Below are 15,680 nucleotides of genomic sequence, written 5' to 3' on the forward strand. Positions count from 1 at the left end.
TACGACGTTTCGATTACAACACAAGCAATCATCATCAGGTATAAATGAAATAGAAACACAAATCTAGTATACTTAGAAATGTAATGTAATACAACAGAGAGTCGGATAACATAACAATCAACACCCTACTTGGTTGATTACGTTCTTCCTGAGAATGCTACATTTGAGAGAGAGATAAAACACAGACCAGAGACATATAGACAGACATATAAGTAGAGACAGATATCACAGAGATACATAGAGAGAGAGAGAGACGTACATAGGCACACAGAGAAACCACGTCTCTGTGTCGAGGCCTTAAATAGAGAGAGGGGGCGGGGGCGGAGAGAGAGGGAGGGGTTAGAGAAATTAGCATGTCAATGAGTGGCACGCTGTCGAGAGGGAGATGGACAACAGCCGAGACACACAGAGAGCAGAACATAAGAACGACAAAACGAGTGGAGACAAAGTACACTAAATCAAATACATCAAGAAACCAGAACTTCATTATAATTAGTATACGTGATTATAAGGATTGGGATAACCATTCCACTTAGATTACTTAAGGGCAGAATATATACTGTATTTGTTACTGACGAGTGTAGCGTTCAAACCACCACTGCGTTGTATCAGGTGTGTTTGTTTTGATTTAATTAGTGGATATGTTTCCGTCTTGGGATTCCTTCATCCATCGTAATTATTTTTCAAGGAAAATCGCATTGAGCGAGGCATGTTTCCACTCGGTTCCTGAATCTGGACGTGTGGTCAATCCCATTAACGATCGTTTGTTCGCCTTCACGTTGGCGATAGCTAGAGGACCCGGAGGACAAACCCCCTCCACGCATTCGAGGGGATGACACTCAACACTGCCACCTCTGAGCGACATCTTGCACCGCCGCACCGACAACACATGAAAAGCCCAAGTGGTGGACGTCATCGTCAGCACCACCAGCATCGTTATCTTGCCGGTGTCACAAATCTGGAACGCAGGTGTATCCATCTCCATTGAACGTTGATGGTGCGTGTGGAGTGTGCTGGTGCATTAACGTGGCAGTGAATAGAGATTAACTCGATTGAATAACTTAATACTCTATGAATTAATATAGACGTTTAGAAGACGACACGTTAGAGATGTAGCGAGGCACCTCAAAGTAGATGCGTGCGTGTGTGTGAGCACGGCTAACATCAGTCAGTGGCAAATGGTGTGTTAAACTAGTCCCGGGTCTTTCCCCTCGGGCAACTCAGCGTTACAACGAACACACGATGTGATGTGTGCACAACAGCACTGGGGAGACAAAGGTGGCCATGCGTGGTGCTGGCTACAATATCTTGTGGTACAACGATCTCGGCTTAATAGATGCTCGCTAACAGCACCTGCCCCAAGAGACTATATGGGTTTTTTTTGTATTTGCGTGCGTGTGCTGTTTGCATCTTATAAAAGAGCGCGGCCATTGCACTCAGAGAGGAGATACTCGAAGGAGATGCAAGGAAGACGTGAGACACAGCGAGGAGACACAAGGAGACGGAGTGAGACACAGGGAGGAGACACAAGGAGACGGAGTGAGACACAGGGAGGAGACACAAGCGGACAGAGAAGACAACAACGAGGCTCCACGTTGACGAACGGGGGCGGGGGGAGACACAAGGAGACGCAGTGAGACACAGAGAGGGGACAAAGAGACGAGACGGTGGAGACACGTGAATGAGACGCAGGTTGGAGACGGAGAAAAGACACGGAGAGATTCAAAGCTGATGCAGATAAGCATATATGATAATGGTGATGCACGGATGTTGTTGATAATATATGATGATCATGGTGTTTGTTAATTATATGATGATGATGATGATGATGATATGATCAAGGTGATGTTGACTATAATGTTGATAATTATATTATGATATGTTGATAACGATATGATGATGATCATGATGATGTTGATAATTTAATATGACGAGCATGTTTGCCCGTCCTAGGACAGAAGCTGTAATATTAAAGATGCACATTTGCGTTTCCGTGTGTGATTGTAAAATCTGTTAGGAAATGCTGCACGTAAATAAATGTTTCTTGACTTATTAAATGAAATAAAGGGCTATCAGCATTCTGTCTAAGCATTTTGTCCAACATTTCTTGTCTCTGGCGAGCTCTCCATCTCTTCTGTCTCTCTCTTTGCAAACGGCGTTTCTGATCTGCGGTATCTTCGTCCTCCATGATGTTTGGCAATCCTGGGCTGACGTATTTAGATATTACGACACTCAACGTGCTCCAGCAGCTGGAACACTGCGAATAAGCTTCCCTTACGCTTTTGTAGACACTGTATCGAGCCAGGGTGATCTGCAGAGGGGCCAAATCTCGCTAAAATTGACGCAAAAGAAGCATTAAAATAGGTACATTTTTTTAACGAGGGACTCTTCGATATCTTACACAATTGTCGAAGGCAAACAATCTCTGTGGCTGTATAATTGTAAAAAAAAAACCGTTACTTAACTTTAGCACTGTTTTCAAATCACCTGAAGCTGTTAAGTCGAGTGGTGATAGTGTCCGAAGTAACTTAGCAAATAACGAAGACCAAAGAGAAGCATCAGAGTTACGAAAAAAAATGATCGGAGTGCAATTGTACAATCTCGTGTAAATGTAATGGCAGGGAATATTGAAAAACATAATGTCATCGAACACTTCACTGCATTTCACTGTAGCACTGTATTCATGGCAGTGAATGTTGCACAAAAGGAAGTCATAACACACCTGGCGGCATTTGAGCGCAGCACTGCATTAATGGTAGTGGTTGTTGCACGCAACTATGCCAGAAAGCACCTGACGTAATGTAACAGTAGCACTGTCTTTAGCGGACATTCAATTACTTGAAATTCACTGCTCTGATACTCAGTTATATTCCGCTTTCGCTCGCTGGGGTTTGAAAACAGTTGGAATTCGATCTAATGTCTGCAAAGTAGCAGAGACGTGTTTAATGTTGCATAATTAGGAATCGTAAAGTAGTCGTGCCTTTTGTTTGAGGTGGCGAAGAAGAAAATACAAGGCACGAAATGCACTGCGAAGCAGCGTATAATTACTAATTGCCTTAACTTTGTTACTTAAAAAAAAACAGGCGGACGTGAATAATAATGAGGGGGGCTGGTCCACGTGGAGTGACGTCACGCGCGTTACACACTGACATTCTTGGCTCATTATATTAGTTAATGAGAACACGGCCATGATGATGTTGATAAAACGATCATGACGATGTCGATAACGATAATCGACCTCAGAGGTCAACTCGGGGTCGAGAATGAGAGAAGCAGCCGCGAGATAAAAAAAAATATATTCCTCGCCTTTTCCTGTGACGTCTCAATGATCTCTTCACTGGTAGTCACAGAAACATCTAACCCCCCCCCTCCTCATCTCCCGTGACATCTCCCGTGACCACCCACTCCTATTTCCCCCGTTATATATCCACATCGTCAACGCCATCCCTCCGTGACATCGCATTGTAGCCAACAGCCCTGCAGTGGCTACCAATCCCTCCATCTCGCCGTGACATCTCCATGTGTCTCGCCACATCCGCTTGTCACGACTCCCTGTCACACTCACCCTTACCAACCCCGTCCCTTCGTGACATTCTCCCCGTAACCACGCAATCCGTGCAGTCTTCGTGACGACACCTCCGCACAATCACGCGCAACATTACCCTGCAACCACAAAACGCTCGTGTCTCTTCGTCACACGGCCATGCATCTATCCCGATCCAACTTGTGACATCTCTCCCCGTGACTGCCCAGCCTTCCGCAACCGCACAATCCCCATCCCCCTGCAACATCTCTACGTGTTCAATCTCCATCCCCCAATGACGTGTGTAACCACTCGACCCATTCATGCCTTCGCTACATCCCTCCGTGACAACCATCCCTTCCACCGCCGACCACTCAACCCTTAACCCCCATTTCTCCCGTGCCACCACCTCTGTGTAACCCCCCCCCCCCCTCCAGGCCGTGACATCTCCCGTGACCCCCCCCCCACCCCCACCGTTGCTCAAGACGCGCACGTGCGCGGATTCCTAAGCGACCGCTTCCATTTCTCCTCCTGCTCCCATTCTATCCTTGCGCCTCGAACAATCACCACCACCATCGTCACCATCGTCACCATTCCATCTCCGTCGCATCTCATGCCGCCACCACCACCACCCAGCCCCTCCTCCCCAACCGCAGCCCATTCCCCCGTGCTCTCCGCTGGCGCCCTCTGAGCGCCCAATAAATTAATTATGACATCAATTACCGAGACGCGTGACTCGCGTCAATTCATTACCATCACCGTGCATTTGCGCTCCGCGGTGATGGGGTGGATATCTCTCCATCTATCTCTCTCTCGCCACAACCGCGAGTTCATATCCATCACATTGCCCTCTGGAGAGGGTGGGGAACGGGGGAGGGGGTGGGGGAGGGGGCGGGGGGGCAAGGTGTAGGGCAAGAGGGCACGGGTTGGGGGGCACAGCGGGGGCACGGGCCGCTTACCGCTGCGAGTTGGGCGAGGAGCAGCAGGGTGGCCACGGTGGCTGCCATGGTGCCGCGTCTCCCGGGTTTGGATGGCTCTCCGCACCTCCGCTCCGCGCCTCCCCCCTCTCTCTCTCTCTCGCTCGCCCTTGCGCGTTGGTTATTATTCAGTGGCCGTCTTCACTGGGGTGGAGAATGCCCCGCCTGAGCCGCCTGAACCGCGTGGCCGCGTGGGTGACCGAGTGTGACCCGGGTGACCGGCTGCTAGGATGACCCGGGTGGGTTGATATCCCCGTGACTTGACTGACTGACTGTCCGCGCGTGAATTTGCGCGTTTAATCGACCGGGGGTGGTTGTCGGTGAGATGGCTGGGTGACTGCGTGGCTTGGTGACGAGGTGATCCGGTGACGAGCAGGTCTCGTACGTGACCGCGTGAGTGGGCGACGAGCTTGTTACGTGACCGTCCGGTTACACATCTATTTGACCGGACGGCTCAAACGACTAATTGATTCGGGTGACGAGGTGCGTATGCGTCCGGTGTGGTTCACGCGTGACTCGGTGAGCGGGGGTGACCTGTGTCGTGTCGAATTGACCGGGGTGGGTGACCAGCCTGGCGAAGCGATTGACCACGTAACGTCTGCCGCGACTCTTCACGCCACCATCGTCGGCGTCTCCGATGGGATCCCCGGCTCAGCTCTTGAGTGAAATGCGGCAGCGGCAGCAGCAGCAGCGATGGGGGAGAGAGAGAGAGGGAGGGAGAGAGCGAGAGAGGAGGGGGAGGGAGTGAGGGGGAGAGAAAACTGCCCCCCTCTCTCTCCGTCCCTCTCCGCACCTCTCCGTGATGTCGACTCGAGCCGCCTCCTCCACCTTTGTGTCTGGGTGTCTCTGCGCGTGTCTCAACGGCTGCGCGTGTCTCTCTCTCTATGCGTGCGAGTGTGCCTGCGTCGTTCTCTCAGATGCGTATGTGTCGATGAGGTGTCTGCGTCGATCTTGCTGCGTTCCTCTCTGTGTTTGCGTGGCCCTCTCCATGGCTGTGTGTGCGTGTCGGCGGGACTCCGCGTATGTCTGCGTCTCCGTGTGTGCCCGTATCTCTGTGTCCCTCCATCTCCCTCTGTGTGTGTACCTCTGTGTCTTCGTGTCTCTTTCTGTCTCTCCTCACGTCCCCTGTGCTTACTCCATTACCTTTAGACTCTCGTGTCTCCCTGTCTCCCTGTCTGTCCTACCCGTGTCCCCCTGTCTCCCCTACCCGTGTCTCCCTGTCTCCCCGTGTCCCCCTGTCTCCCCTACCCGAGTCTCCCTGTGTCTCCCCGTGTCCCCCCGTGTCCCCCTGTGTCTCCCTGTCTCCCCTACCCATGTCTCCCCGTGTCCCCCTGTGTCTCCCTGTCTCCCCTACCCATGTCTCCCCGTGTCTGCCTGTCCCCCCTTCCCGTGTCTCCCCGTGTCCCCTACCCGTGTATCCCTGTGTCTCCATGTCTGTCCTACCCGTGTCTCCCTGTGTCCCCGTGTCCCCCCTCCCCGTGTCTCCCTGTCTCCCCTACCCTCCCTGTGTCTCCCTGTTGTCACCTTGCCTCTCCTGCCGTTACGCAGCGGCCTAATGTGAATTACACATTGACTCCCGGGTTCAATGAAGGGGTTTGGGGAGATGCTGCCGCGGATTTCTTATATTGTCACCGAGAGACGGCGAGGCAGACGCGCGCATTGCCGAGACTGCGAATTGCTTCGGCCCGGTACCGATGCAACCCAAACATTCCACCGAGCCCGTCACGACACACGGCCTCCCGCCTCCACGCTCCCGGGAGGCTGTGTGCCTCGCCTGCTCATGCGAGTGTGAAGCTTTTCTCGCGAAGTGTGCATTACAAATAAAATGTTTTTAATAATTTTACATATTCTTAGGTTTTTTCGGTAAAGTCACGTAGGTAAAAATCTAAATTAATAAAGCGTGCTGTGACGGTTCCACCTGAAGACGGAAGCTTGTGTTGCCTCCGAAACGTCGTGATTTTTATTTAATGTTACTTTTATTAATTTAGATTTTTTTACCTACGTGACTTTACCGAAAAAACCTAAGAATATGAATACTTGCAGTCACGAAAGCTTCAAATCTAGAAATAATTTTACAATCACGATCGCGCACCAACATAACAAACACGGTGACGACACTGCATTGCCATTGCACCTCCGATCGACACGGTTGGCTACGTACGGTACGAAAGAAGTTCAACGTAGACTCAATGCAGGTGAACCGACGGGAGTGACGTCGCAGTCACGGACAACGGGCACCGTAATCGGATCCGAATGTTTTTTTCTTTAATCCTGCAAGAGAAATCCGATGAGCTATGAAGCTCTTTTGCACAGATGCCCAGTAGGGGCGGGTCAGCGGGTTATATTAATCTCCGTTTAGCACGGTCGGTTTCACATGGCGGTAAAGACGTTCAGCATAAACACACACAAACGACGATAGGATTGCACAATAGAGAATAGGTAAGCACTCGAGATGAATGAATAAACAAATAACGTATGTAAGTAGAAATTGCACAAGCACGTACATTCCTGCCGATTTGTCAAAACACCAAATTCAAGCTTGGGGCAAGGCAGCAAAACAACAACAACAGTTCCATACCACAGCGAGACAACAACGGACAGTCCCTCAATTACATAGACACGCCGGAGCACATGTTTATTTTTGCATTCCAGTTGATGGATCGTGGCCTAGGGCCGTGCCACACTAACGCGACCACCACCGTCGTTTCGATGGTGGTGGTCGCGTAATTCAAATAATTCAAATCAAGTTTGGAAAAAGAATGTTTCAGAATCCATGCGTATGCACGTGTTTTTGTCTTGTTTAGCATTCCTTCACCAAGCTTCACCTATCAAATAGGATCCGGGAATGGCATCGCTAACAGGTGTACTTGTGGGCTACTATGTGACCCATAGTTTGTAAGCCACTAACACACCTCCCCATTGTAGAACTATTGCTATCCCTCGCCTCGATTCACACAGCACAGTGCGGCCATGTGTCACTTGACATGTGAACACGCGTGTTTGCATGTTGTTTGTCTTTCATATAAACCCCCACACGCACCCATTGGTCAAACCATCCCAGCCCCGATCCCCTCTGCAAACAAATACCATCACACACCCACCGACAACCGTCAACCCTACCCTGGGCCACGGCGGGGTGACGGGGTGGCGTTACGAGTTGCAAGCCACACCAAAGATCCCCCCGTGTAGCCTCGACAAACTTTGGGGGCAAAGTGCTGTGGCACGGTCAGCACCGGGCAGCCTTTGTAGATAGTTAATACACCACATCAGCTACCCGTTTGAAGTTCAGATATTCGTTACTGGTGTTCACCGTGGGCAAGAATCGAACTCTAGTGGTCGGGTCCGTAGCGCATCGCACTAACCGCTACACTACCGCTCCCCACTCACACGAGGCAATGCAACTGTAGTAAATATACTTCCCCTCCCGTTACGTATTTTCACATTGAACTAGAGTACAAAACAAATTAACAATGACTATTGCAATTTTCAAGAATCCTGCCGTGGTGTAATGGGTGTTTATCGAACATTGGACGTGCAATCCAGAGGGTCGCCGGTTCGCGCGATTGATCTCCGGGCGCGGGCAGGTGAAAACAACCTCGTAGCCTCCTCTGTACACCGTCCAGCGGAATAAATAAATGGGCTTTACATTTGGACTTAAAACATTCGTGACTGCAGGAATTAATATTCTTGGTTCTTGTGGTAAAGTCAAGTAGATAGAAAATACAAAATAGACAAAAAATAAAATAAATTTAAATTAAAAATAAAATAAAAGCAAAAAAAACCCCACGACGTTTCGATCGCAACACACGCGGTCTTCATCAGCTTCATTAGGCGGATGAAGACCACTTGTGTTGCGATCGAAACGTCGTGGGATTCTTTGCTTTTATTTGTATTTTATTTTTTGTAAAAATCTACGTGACTTTACCGAAAGAACCAAGAATAGAAATGGGCTTTACACCACCACGGTAAGTTTGCGATCGGCAGGTCGCGTGCGGTGGGGTAAAGTGTGGATACCCCCTCCTCTGGAACCGATGGGAAGCTGTCGATCTCAGTGCAATACGCACGTGCGCAGCAACGGGCAGAGTAGCGGTGGAGAGGCCGCTGCAAAGGAGATATCGGCGACGGAAACGGCCACGTGCTCCAACAGTCCGAAAGCTCGAGGGGGTTAAAGGAAGAGAGGCACCTCGCTGTCCATCTTTAATAGCGGGGACTTCGCGTTGAATCTGTGATGTTCACGGGCAGACGAGGACCCAACTGCGCGAACACGCGCACTGCCCGGCTGCTTCGACAGTTGGAGGCAGAAGCGCTTTAATTGAATCTGCATAAGCTACAATATAGGGTTACGTGGTGCTTACAGAGCACGGCAAAATCATACTAGATATATATAACCATATCAATTATCTAGGAGATGGCCGGGTGGGGTGGCTCAAAGGTCAACGCGGCGAGCAAAGCTCCGCGCAGAGAGCCTGGGTTTGAATCCGGGCAATGTCGATGGTGGTCTCGGCTCGGTCACCACGATCGGAGCACACGTGACAAAAAATAATCGTCTCGTCGCTTCACATTTTGTTCCGCGCCCCATTTGGCTGAATTCAGGATCTTGATTGGTAATATATTTTCGTCGTCAGATCTGGTAAGTAAAATGCGCGTCAATAGCAATAATAACATTAAAATGTGTGACACGTCATGGGACCTCCTTTGCCAGTACCAAAATATACTAATAGGGGTTTTCCCCTTTTTTTTCTGGCAACAAAACTGACACCTTTTGCAAGGAATCATGTTTACATTAACCACAATACTTGCAGTCAAATGCAAACAAAAAACAATACTCTGATAATTTATGCATTGTCCTTGAAACTGATTGGTCCACACCAGAGACACCTTTCTTTAGAGCCTAGTCTCATATGGTGTTCGACCAGATGACGGTCAATTATTTAAGTTGCCACGTGAACACATGTGCTGGGTTCTTAACGCATCAGCACAGCGGTGTGTTTGAGAGCAATCCACGACATTCACCTATTGGGCAGTCCGAGGCATGACTGGTATTTACAACCAGCACCATCAGGCAGAGCGGGTGGGAACAGTTCTGCCCCCCACCCCCTCCCTACTTGAAGGGATGCTAGAAGTAGTTTTGCGGTATCTACTTCCGTGAGCCATTCTCTGCGAGCGATCCAAGTGACCAATTCCTTTCACACGACACGGCACGCGGCACAATCAAGGACAAACTTGAGCGAAAAATAGAAAAGAGTTCAACTGCCTCAACAAATAAACGTACTGTGGTCAAGTTTCTTTATTTAGCGGGGCGTGGTGGGGGGCACGCTTGTTTATCCAGGGTTGGTGGATCACGCGTAGATTAGCGAGTGAGTGTATACTTTCTTTCTCCAGACAGGGATGGAAAGTGGTCGGCAGGTCGCAGTGCAGCAAATGGGCTGTTTACCTCGACATTTACATGTGAACTCGTTGTGCGTGTGAGTACTCAGGTTTCCTCTCCACACAAAACGCAAGATCCAGTCGCGTCGCAGAATATTTGCTCGCTCTTGTAGAGAGAGGACGACTCGGAGGCGACAGGAGGATGAGGAGTCACAAACGAGCAGCAGCAGCAGCAGCCACGCGGCGGTGAGAAGCCGGAGTTAACTAACAATTGCCCAAGCTCTGCGTTCCTCTATTCAGTAGGGTTGTGTCGCCCAATTCAAGAGTGTATGTCGGGTGAAACCGGAACATCCGGCGAAACCCTGCGTGTGCGAGGGGGCCAACACTCTATCCCCACACAGGTGGGATGAAATACGGAGTCCACATGTTTGCTGGACCGCCTCCTGGAGAGCCAGGGGTCTGGCTTCCTCGACATCTGTGTGTGATCCAACAACCCTCGTTGTCGCCTCCACACAGTGCTGGATTCCAGGCAGCCAGGTGCAGCACAACCAACCACCGCGCGGCTGGCATTTAAGCCAACGCTGTGTGGCTACGCAGAGTTCTGTTATGGACTGCGCACGCGGCTGCTGTCAGGCCATGCTGTTAGGCGCTGCTGTTTATGAAGCGTCTTAACGGTGTTTGCATAACCCTATGAACTGGTGATGCAATTCACACAAATGCGTGAAAAAAACCGCTGGCTAATCTATAAAGCACATCTATCCTAGCTACAGGAATACACAAGACACAACGAATGTTTCTATCATTTGGATACAGTACAGATGATACACATACCTACACAGGTGTACCTGAACCATGTTAGATACACCTGTAGTAATTAGCTGTATCAGGATAGGTGCACTTGTAATAATAGGATAAAAAAACCTGTTATTATATTTTGCTACTGGCAAAGGAGGCCTCATGATGAGGTACACTTGTATTATTCGCATTTGTCAGGATGGGATCACGTGTACCAGAATAGGTACAACCTGTATCATTTACATGTACCTGGTTAGGTTCACCTGTGTCAAGTTGTATTCGGCTGTGCCAACACGGGTTTAAAGCTTTGCTTTATTTGTTTAATTGATTATATTTCAGCGCTTTGTGTATCTGCTGCTGGTTGAGGGCCTCCCAACACAGTTGGGGTCGTGGGGGGTTATTTGACCATACTTCGCCACGCTGGTCAGTGCGGGTTGGTGAAGGCCATCGGCGTGTATTCCCAGTTAAATGAGTCTGGTTGTTTTGCAGTTGATCGGTTCTTGGCGACCCCGCAGGGAAGAGCCACGGTCCACCTCGCAATATATCCCTGGACCCAAATTACCATTGCAATCAAATGCATTTACAGTAACTGATTTGCCTGATTTGATAAGTCATCGCAGTCTTGTATCTGATGTTATCCTGGTACCGGTGGTTGCCACTGCAGAGTAAGCCGGGCCGTATGTCTCAAGTCAGCCTAGGTCTATTAACAACATTGTGGACTTTTTCTGTTATAAAGTTCAACACGGCAATACCGGTACGAGACCTCGGATACGAATTAATTCCTGTCAGCACCTGTACTTGGGGATGCCACCTGTACTTGTAGATATCACATGTCACCTATACTTAATGGGGGTTGACCCGGGACAGGTGGCAACCCCAAGTGCAGGTGACAACTGACAGGTGGGGGCCCCACGTGGTCGCGTGTCACGTGGCGTCATCCAGGAAGTGGGTGTTTGGTTTCCATGGAGACGAGCGGCACTGAAGACGCGGCGGAAACCGCAGCAACAATCACTCGACTACAGCAACTACAGCAGCAACATCTACAGCAGCAACATCTACTACAGCAACTACAGCAGCAACAACTACAGCAACTACAGCAGCAACATCTACAGCAACATCTACTACAGCAACCACTACGATAGCAACAACATCTACTACAGCAACAACATCTACTACAGCAACATCTACAGCAACAACTACGATAGCAGCAACATCTACTACAGCAACAACATCTACTACAGCGACTACAGCAGAACATCTACAGCAACATCTACTACAGCAATATATACTATAGCAACCACTACGATAGCAGCAACATCTACTACAGTAACTACTACTACTACAGCAACATCTACTACAGCAACATCTACTACAGCAACCACTACGATAGCAACAACATCTACTACAGCAACAACAACTACTACAGCAACATCTACAGCAACAACTACGATAGCAGCAACATCTACTACAGCAACAACATCTACTACAGCGACTACAGCAGAACATCTACAGCAACATCTACTACAGCAATATATACTATAGCAACCACTACGATAGCAGCAACATCTACTACAGTAACTACTACTACTACAGCAACATCTACTACAGCAACATCTACTACAGCAACCACTACGATAGCAACAACATCTACTACAGCAACAACAACTACTACAGCAACATCTACAGCAACAACTACGATAGCAGCAACATCTACTACAGCAACAACATCTACTACAGCGACTACAGCAGAACATCTACAGCAACATCTACTACAGCAATATATACTATAGCAACCACTACGATAGCAGCAACATCTACTACAGTAACTACTACTACTACAGCAACATCTACTACAGCAACATCTACTACAGCAACCACTACGATAGCAACAACATCTACTACAGCAACAACAACTACTACAGCAACATCTACAGCAACAACTACGATAGCAGCAACATCTACTACAGCAACAACATCTACTACAGCGACTACAGCAGAACATCTACAGCAACATCTACTACAGCAATATATACTATAGCAACCACTACGATAGCAGCAACATCTACTACAGTAACTACTACTACTGCAACTACTACTACAGCAACTACTACTATATCAACTACTACTACAGCAACTACTACTATAGCAACATCTACTACAGCAATATATACTACTACAGCAGCAACAACTACTACTACAGCAACTACTACTATAGCAACTACTACTACAGCAACTACTACTATAGCAACATCTACTACAGCAATATATACTACTACAGCAGCAACAACTACTACTACAGCAACTACTACTACAGCAGCAACATCTACTACAGCAGCAACTATAATTACAACAGCAGCAACTACAGCAACTGCAACATCAGTGACAGCACTATCAAGAGCGTCAACACAACGTACACAGTAAGAGCACCCTTAACACTATCAACAGTAGCAGCAGCAACATCAACACCATCAACACGCACAGTAGTGACGGCTACAGCTGCGGTAGTAGCATCAGCAGCATTAACCACCGTATTGAATGGGAAGTCATTCACAGCAGCACCGGCTATAATATACAAAGACAAAGATCCCCCGTATAGCATTAACATCCTGTAGGGGGCAAGTGCTGTCAGCGAGCAGCACCTATGAAGGCCGGCACGGGCACACGAGGGGTGGGTGGCCAACACCACGCCAGGCCGCCTTTGTCTCCCTAGTGGCGATGTTTACACACCGCACCAGGTGCTCATTTGAGGCTGAGTCGACCTAGGGGAGGCTCGGGACCAGTTCAGATAATCGTCACTCGGGTCGCCGGGTTCGTGGCGCAGCGCGCTAACCGCTGCACCACCGCTCCCCAATAGTCTATACACACACACACAGCACCACCAAGAGTAGTAAACACAGAGAGAACACCAACACAATGTGACAGAAGCGACGACGTCTTTGACAACAAAGACATCGATGCAGCAGCAGCAGCAACACTCACGACTGCGCCAACAACAACAACAAGATCAGTGTGGTATTAGCCACACCAATGTGACCCGACATTCGTCAATAAGTGACGGTGTGACATCACCACAGCGCCCGTGCCAGGCTAGGTCCACTTTGAGGCTACGTGAAGTGTTGAGGGCTCGCTGGACAGGACGTGCCACGGGTTGACTGACTGAGATGACTGGCAGATGCACCAGCTGTACCCCCTACTGACAACTCTGCTATAGCAATGCCGGCACAGTATTTGCCAACGCAATATCAACAGTAGCATCATCACGGTGTTCGTGGCAAGGGCAGTGATAATAGTATTGTTTTAACAGCAGCAGCCACAGCAACAATAGCAATGCCGGCGATTTTAACAACAGCAGAAGTAACAGCAAGGGTAGTTAACGAACGTGTGAGAGTAATACTGGAATAACAGCAACTTGTAGTAACATCAATATTAACATGTTCTTGGTTCTTTCGGTAAAGTCACGTAGAAGGGAAACAATAAACTAATAAAAATATAAAACAATACAATTCTCACGACGTTTCGACTGCAACACAAGCAATCATCATCAGGTGTGAAATCCACAGTTACCCTTCTACGTGACTTTACCGAAAGAACCAAAAATATGAATCCCTGCAATCACGAAAGCTTTAAATCAGCAATATTGACATTACTGCAGTCGTAGCTTGGGCAGTAGCGACAAGCAGTATTAGCAGTACAGGTACTATCGTCAGGGTCGTATCAGTGGCGGCGCTTGGCATCATAATCAGAATATGTATTGACACCGGAGGAATCCGATGAGCTATAAAGCTTTTTTTTCACAGGCTGTCCAGTAAAAACGTCACAACAACAAACAATACAAGAAAAACAAGATCGTAGTGCAAAGTTTAATAAAGGTAAACAAATCACCAAAACACGTAAAACTAAACCATCCCCATCCTACCAGGCAAAGCCACTGAGGTGTTAACCTATGTAAAAGCACAAGCAGAGTGGGCCAGATAGCTGAAGGCCCCCCTTGAATTAATTGATATACAATCGTGGTGAGTCTAATATGAGCTCAAATTCAAATCTTAAAAAAACTACAAGCTATCGCAATTAATATAAAACCTCAATTGACGTCTCATCTCTATCTTGTCAGCATCGATATCTTCTCTCCCTCTCACTACTACAACGAATTTATTGTCTATATTTCTCCTGTCATATCACCAGGGTTTCATCAATTGATAAAAGGGCCCTCAGAAATCAATTCTGTTTGGGTCCCCCAACACCACTGGTAGTGATAGTAGTAGCATTGGCAGCAGCAGTAACACTCACAGCAAGTATTCTCAGCAGCAGCAGCAGCAGTAAGAAGAACAACCCTGTGCACTTCTCAGCATGGATTGTGTTTCATCAAAATACATGAACACTTAGTCCACAAGATGAGCAATATGCCAGTAACAAACATGGCCCAATAAATGTGCCGGGTGGCTCAAAAGAGTCTGAATGGCTGAAGGACACTCCGCTGGCGGCTGCTGAGATTGGGGGTTTGAATCCAGATTTTAGACACCTTGTGATTAAATTTTGATTTAAAGCTTTCGTGACTGCAGGAATTAATATTCTGTGGGTCTTCGGGTAAAGTCACGTAGATAGGTTCAAAGAAAATAACAAAAAACTACAACGTTTCGATCGCAACACAAGCGGCCGTCATCAGGAAAAGGGGGGCCTGATGACCGCTTGTGTTGCGATCGAAACGTCGTAGTTTTTTGTTAGTTTGTGATTTTCTTTGAACCTATCTACGTGACTTTACCGAAAGACCCAAAGAATAAAAAATATATAATTGGTGGTTGTTTTCTCTCTCATCTACTTTGCCACAGTTTGGTGTGAGTTTACCACGTGTCAATCCATTATGTGTGTCCATCCATTGGTGCCCATGGCACTTCGTCAGTTAATTTCAGTCCATTCCAGACCATTTGCAGTCATTGATGATAATATCCTACATTTTCCCAATGATGTTAGTTTAACACACAAGACGCAGCTGTTGGACAAGGATGGATAATATCCATTTT

At 48.1% G+C, this 15,680-nt stretch overlaps 2 protein-coding genes across 4 annotated transcripts in view; one reads left to right on the forward strand and one right to left on the reverse strand.

Annotated features, from left to right (window-relative positions):
• LOC144729167 (vasoactive intestinal polypeptide receptor-like) overlaps positions 1-5,694 on the reverse strand; it is a 34,703-nt gene extending 29,009 nt beyond the window's left edge. Inside the window, exon 1 of one of the 2 annotated variants that reach the window (XM_078609190.1) lies at positions 4,483-5,693. In XM_078609190.1, the coding sequence (XP_078465316.1) occupies positions 4,483-4,530 (48 nt within the window). In that variant the 5' untranslated portion in view covers positions 4,531-5,693. Of the gene's footprint in view, positions 1-4,482 lie in introns of both variants that reach the window. The other variant, XM_078609188.1, reaches the window with a different exon arrangement.
• A 5,806-nt stretch (positions 5,695-11,500) lies between these two features.
• Positions 11,501-15,680, forward strand: part of CFAP221 (cilia and flagella associated protein 221) — a 62,752-nt gene continuing 58,572 nt past the window's right edge. The window contains exon 1 of one of the 2 annotated variants that reach the window (XM_078609195.1): positions 11,501-13,079. The gene's annotated coding sequence lies outside the window, so the exon portion shown is untranslated. The remainder of the gene's footprint in view (positions 13,080-15,680) is intronic. The other variant, XM_078609194.1, reaches the window with a different exon arrangement.

The sequence above is a fragment of the Lampetra planeri genome, chromosome 31 (assembly GCF_965212315.1).
Source record: "Lampetra planeri chromosome 31, kcLamPlan1.2.h2, whole genome shotgun sequence".
Lineage (NCBI taxonomy): Eukaryota > Metazoa > Chordata > Hyperoartia > Petromyzontiformes > Petromyzontidae > Lampetra > Lampetra planeri.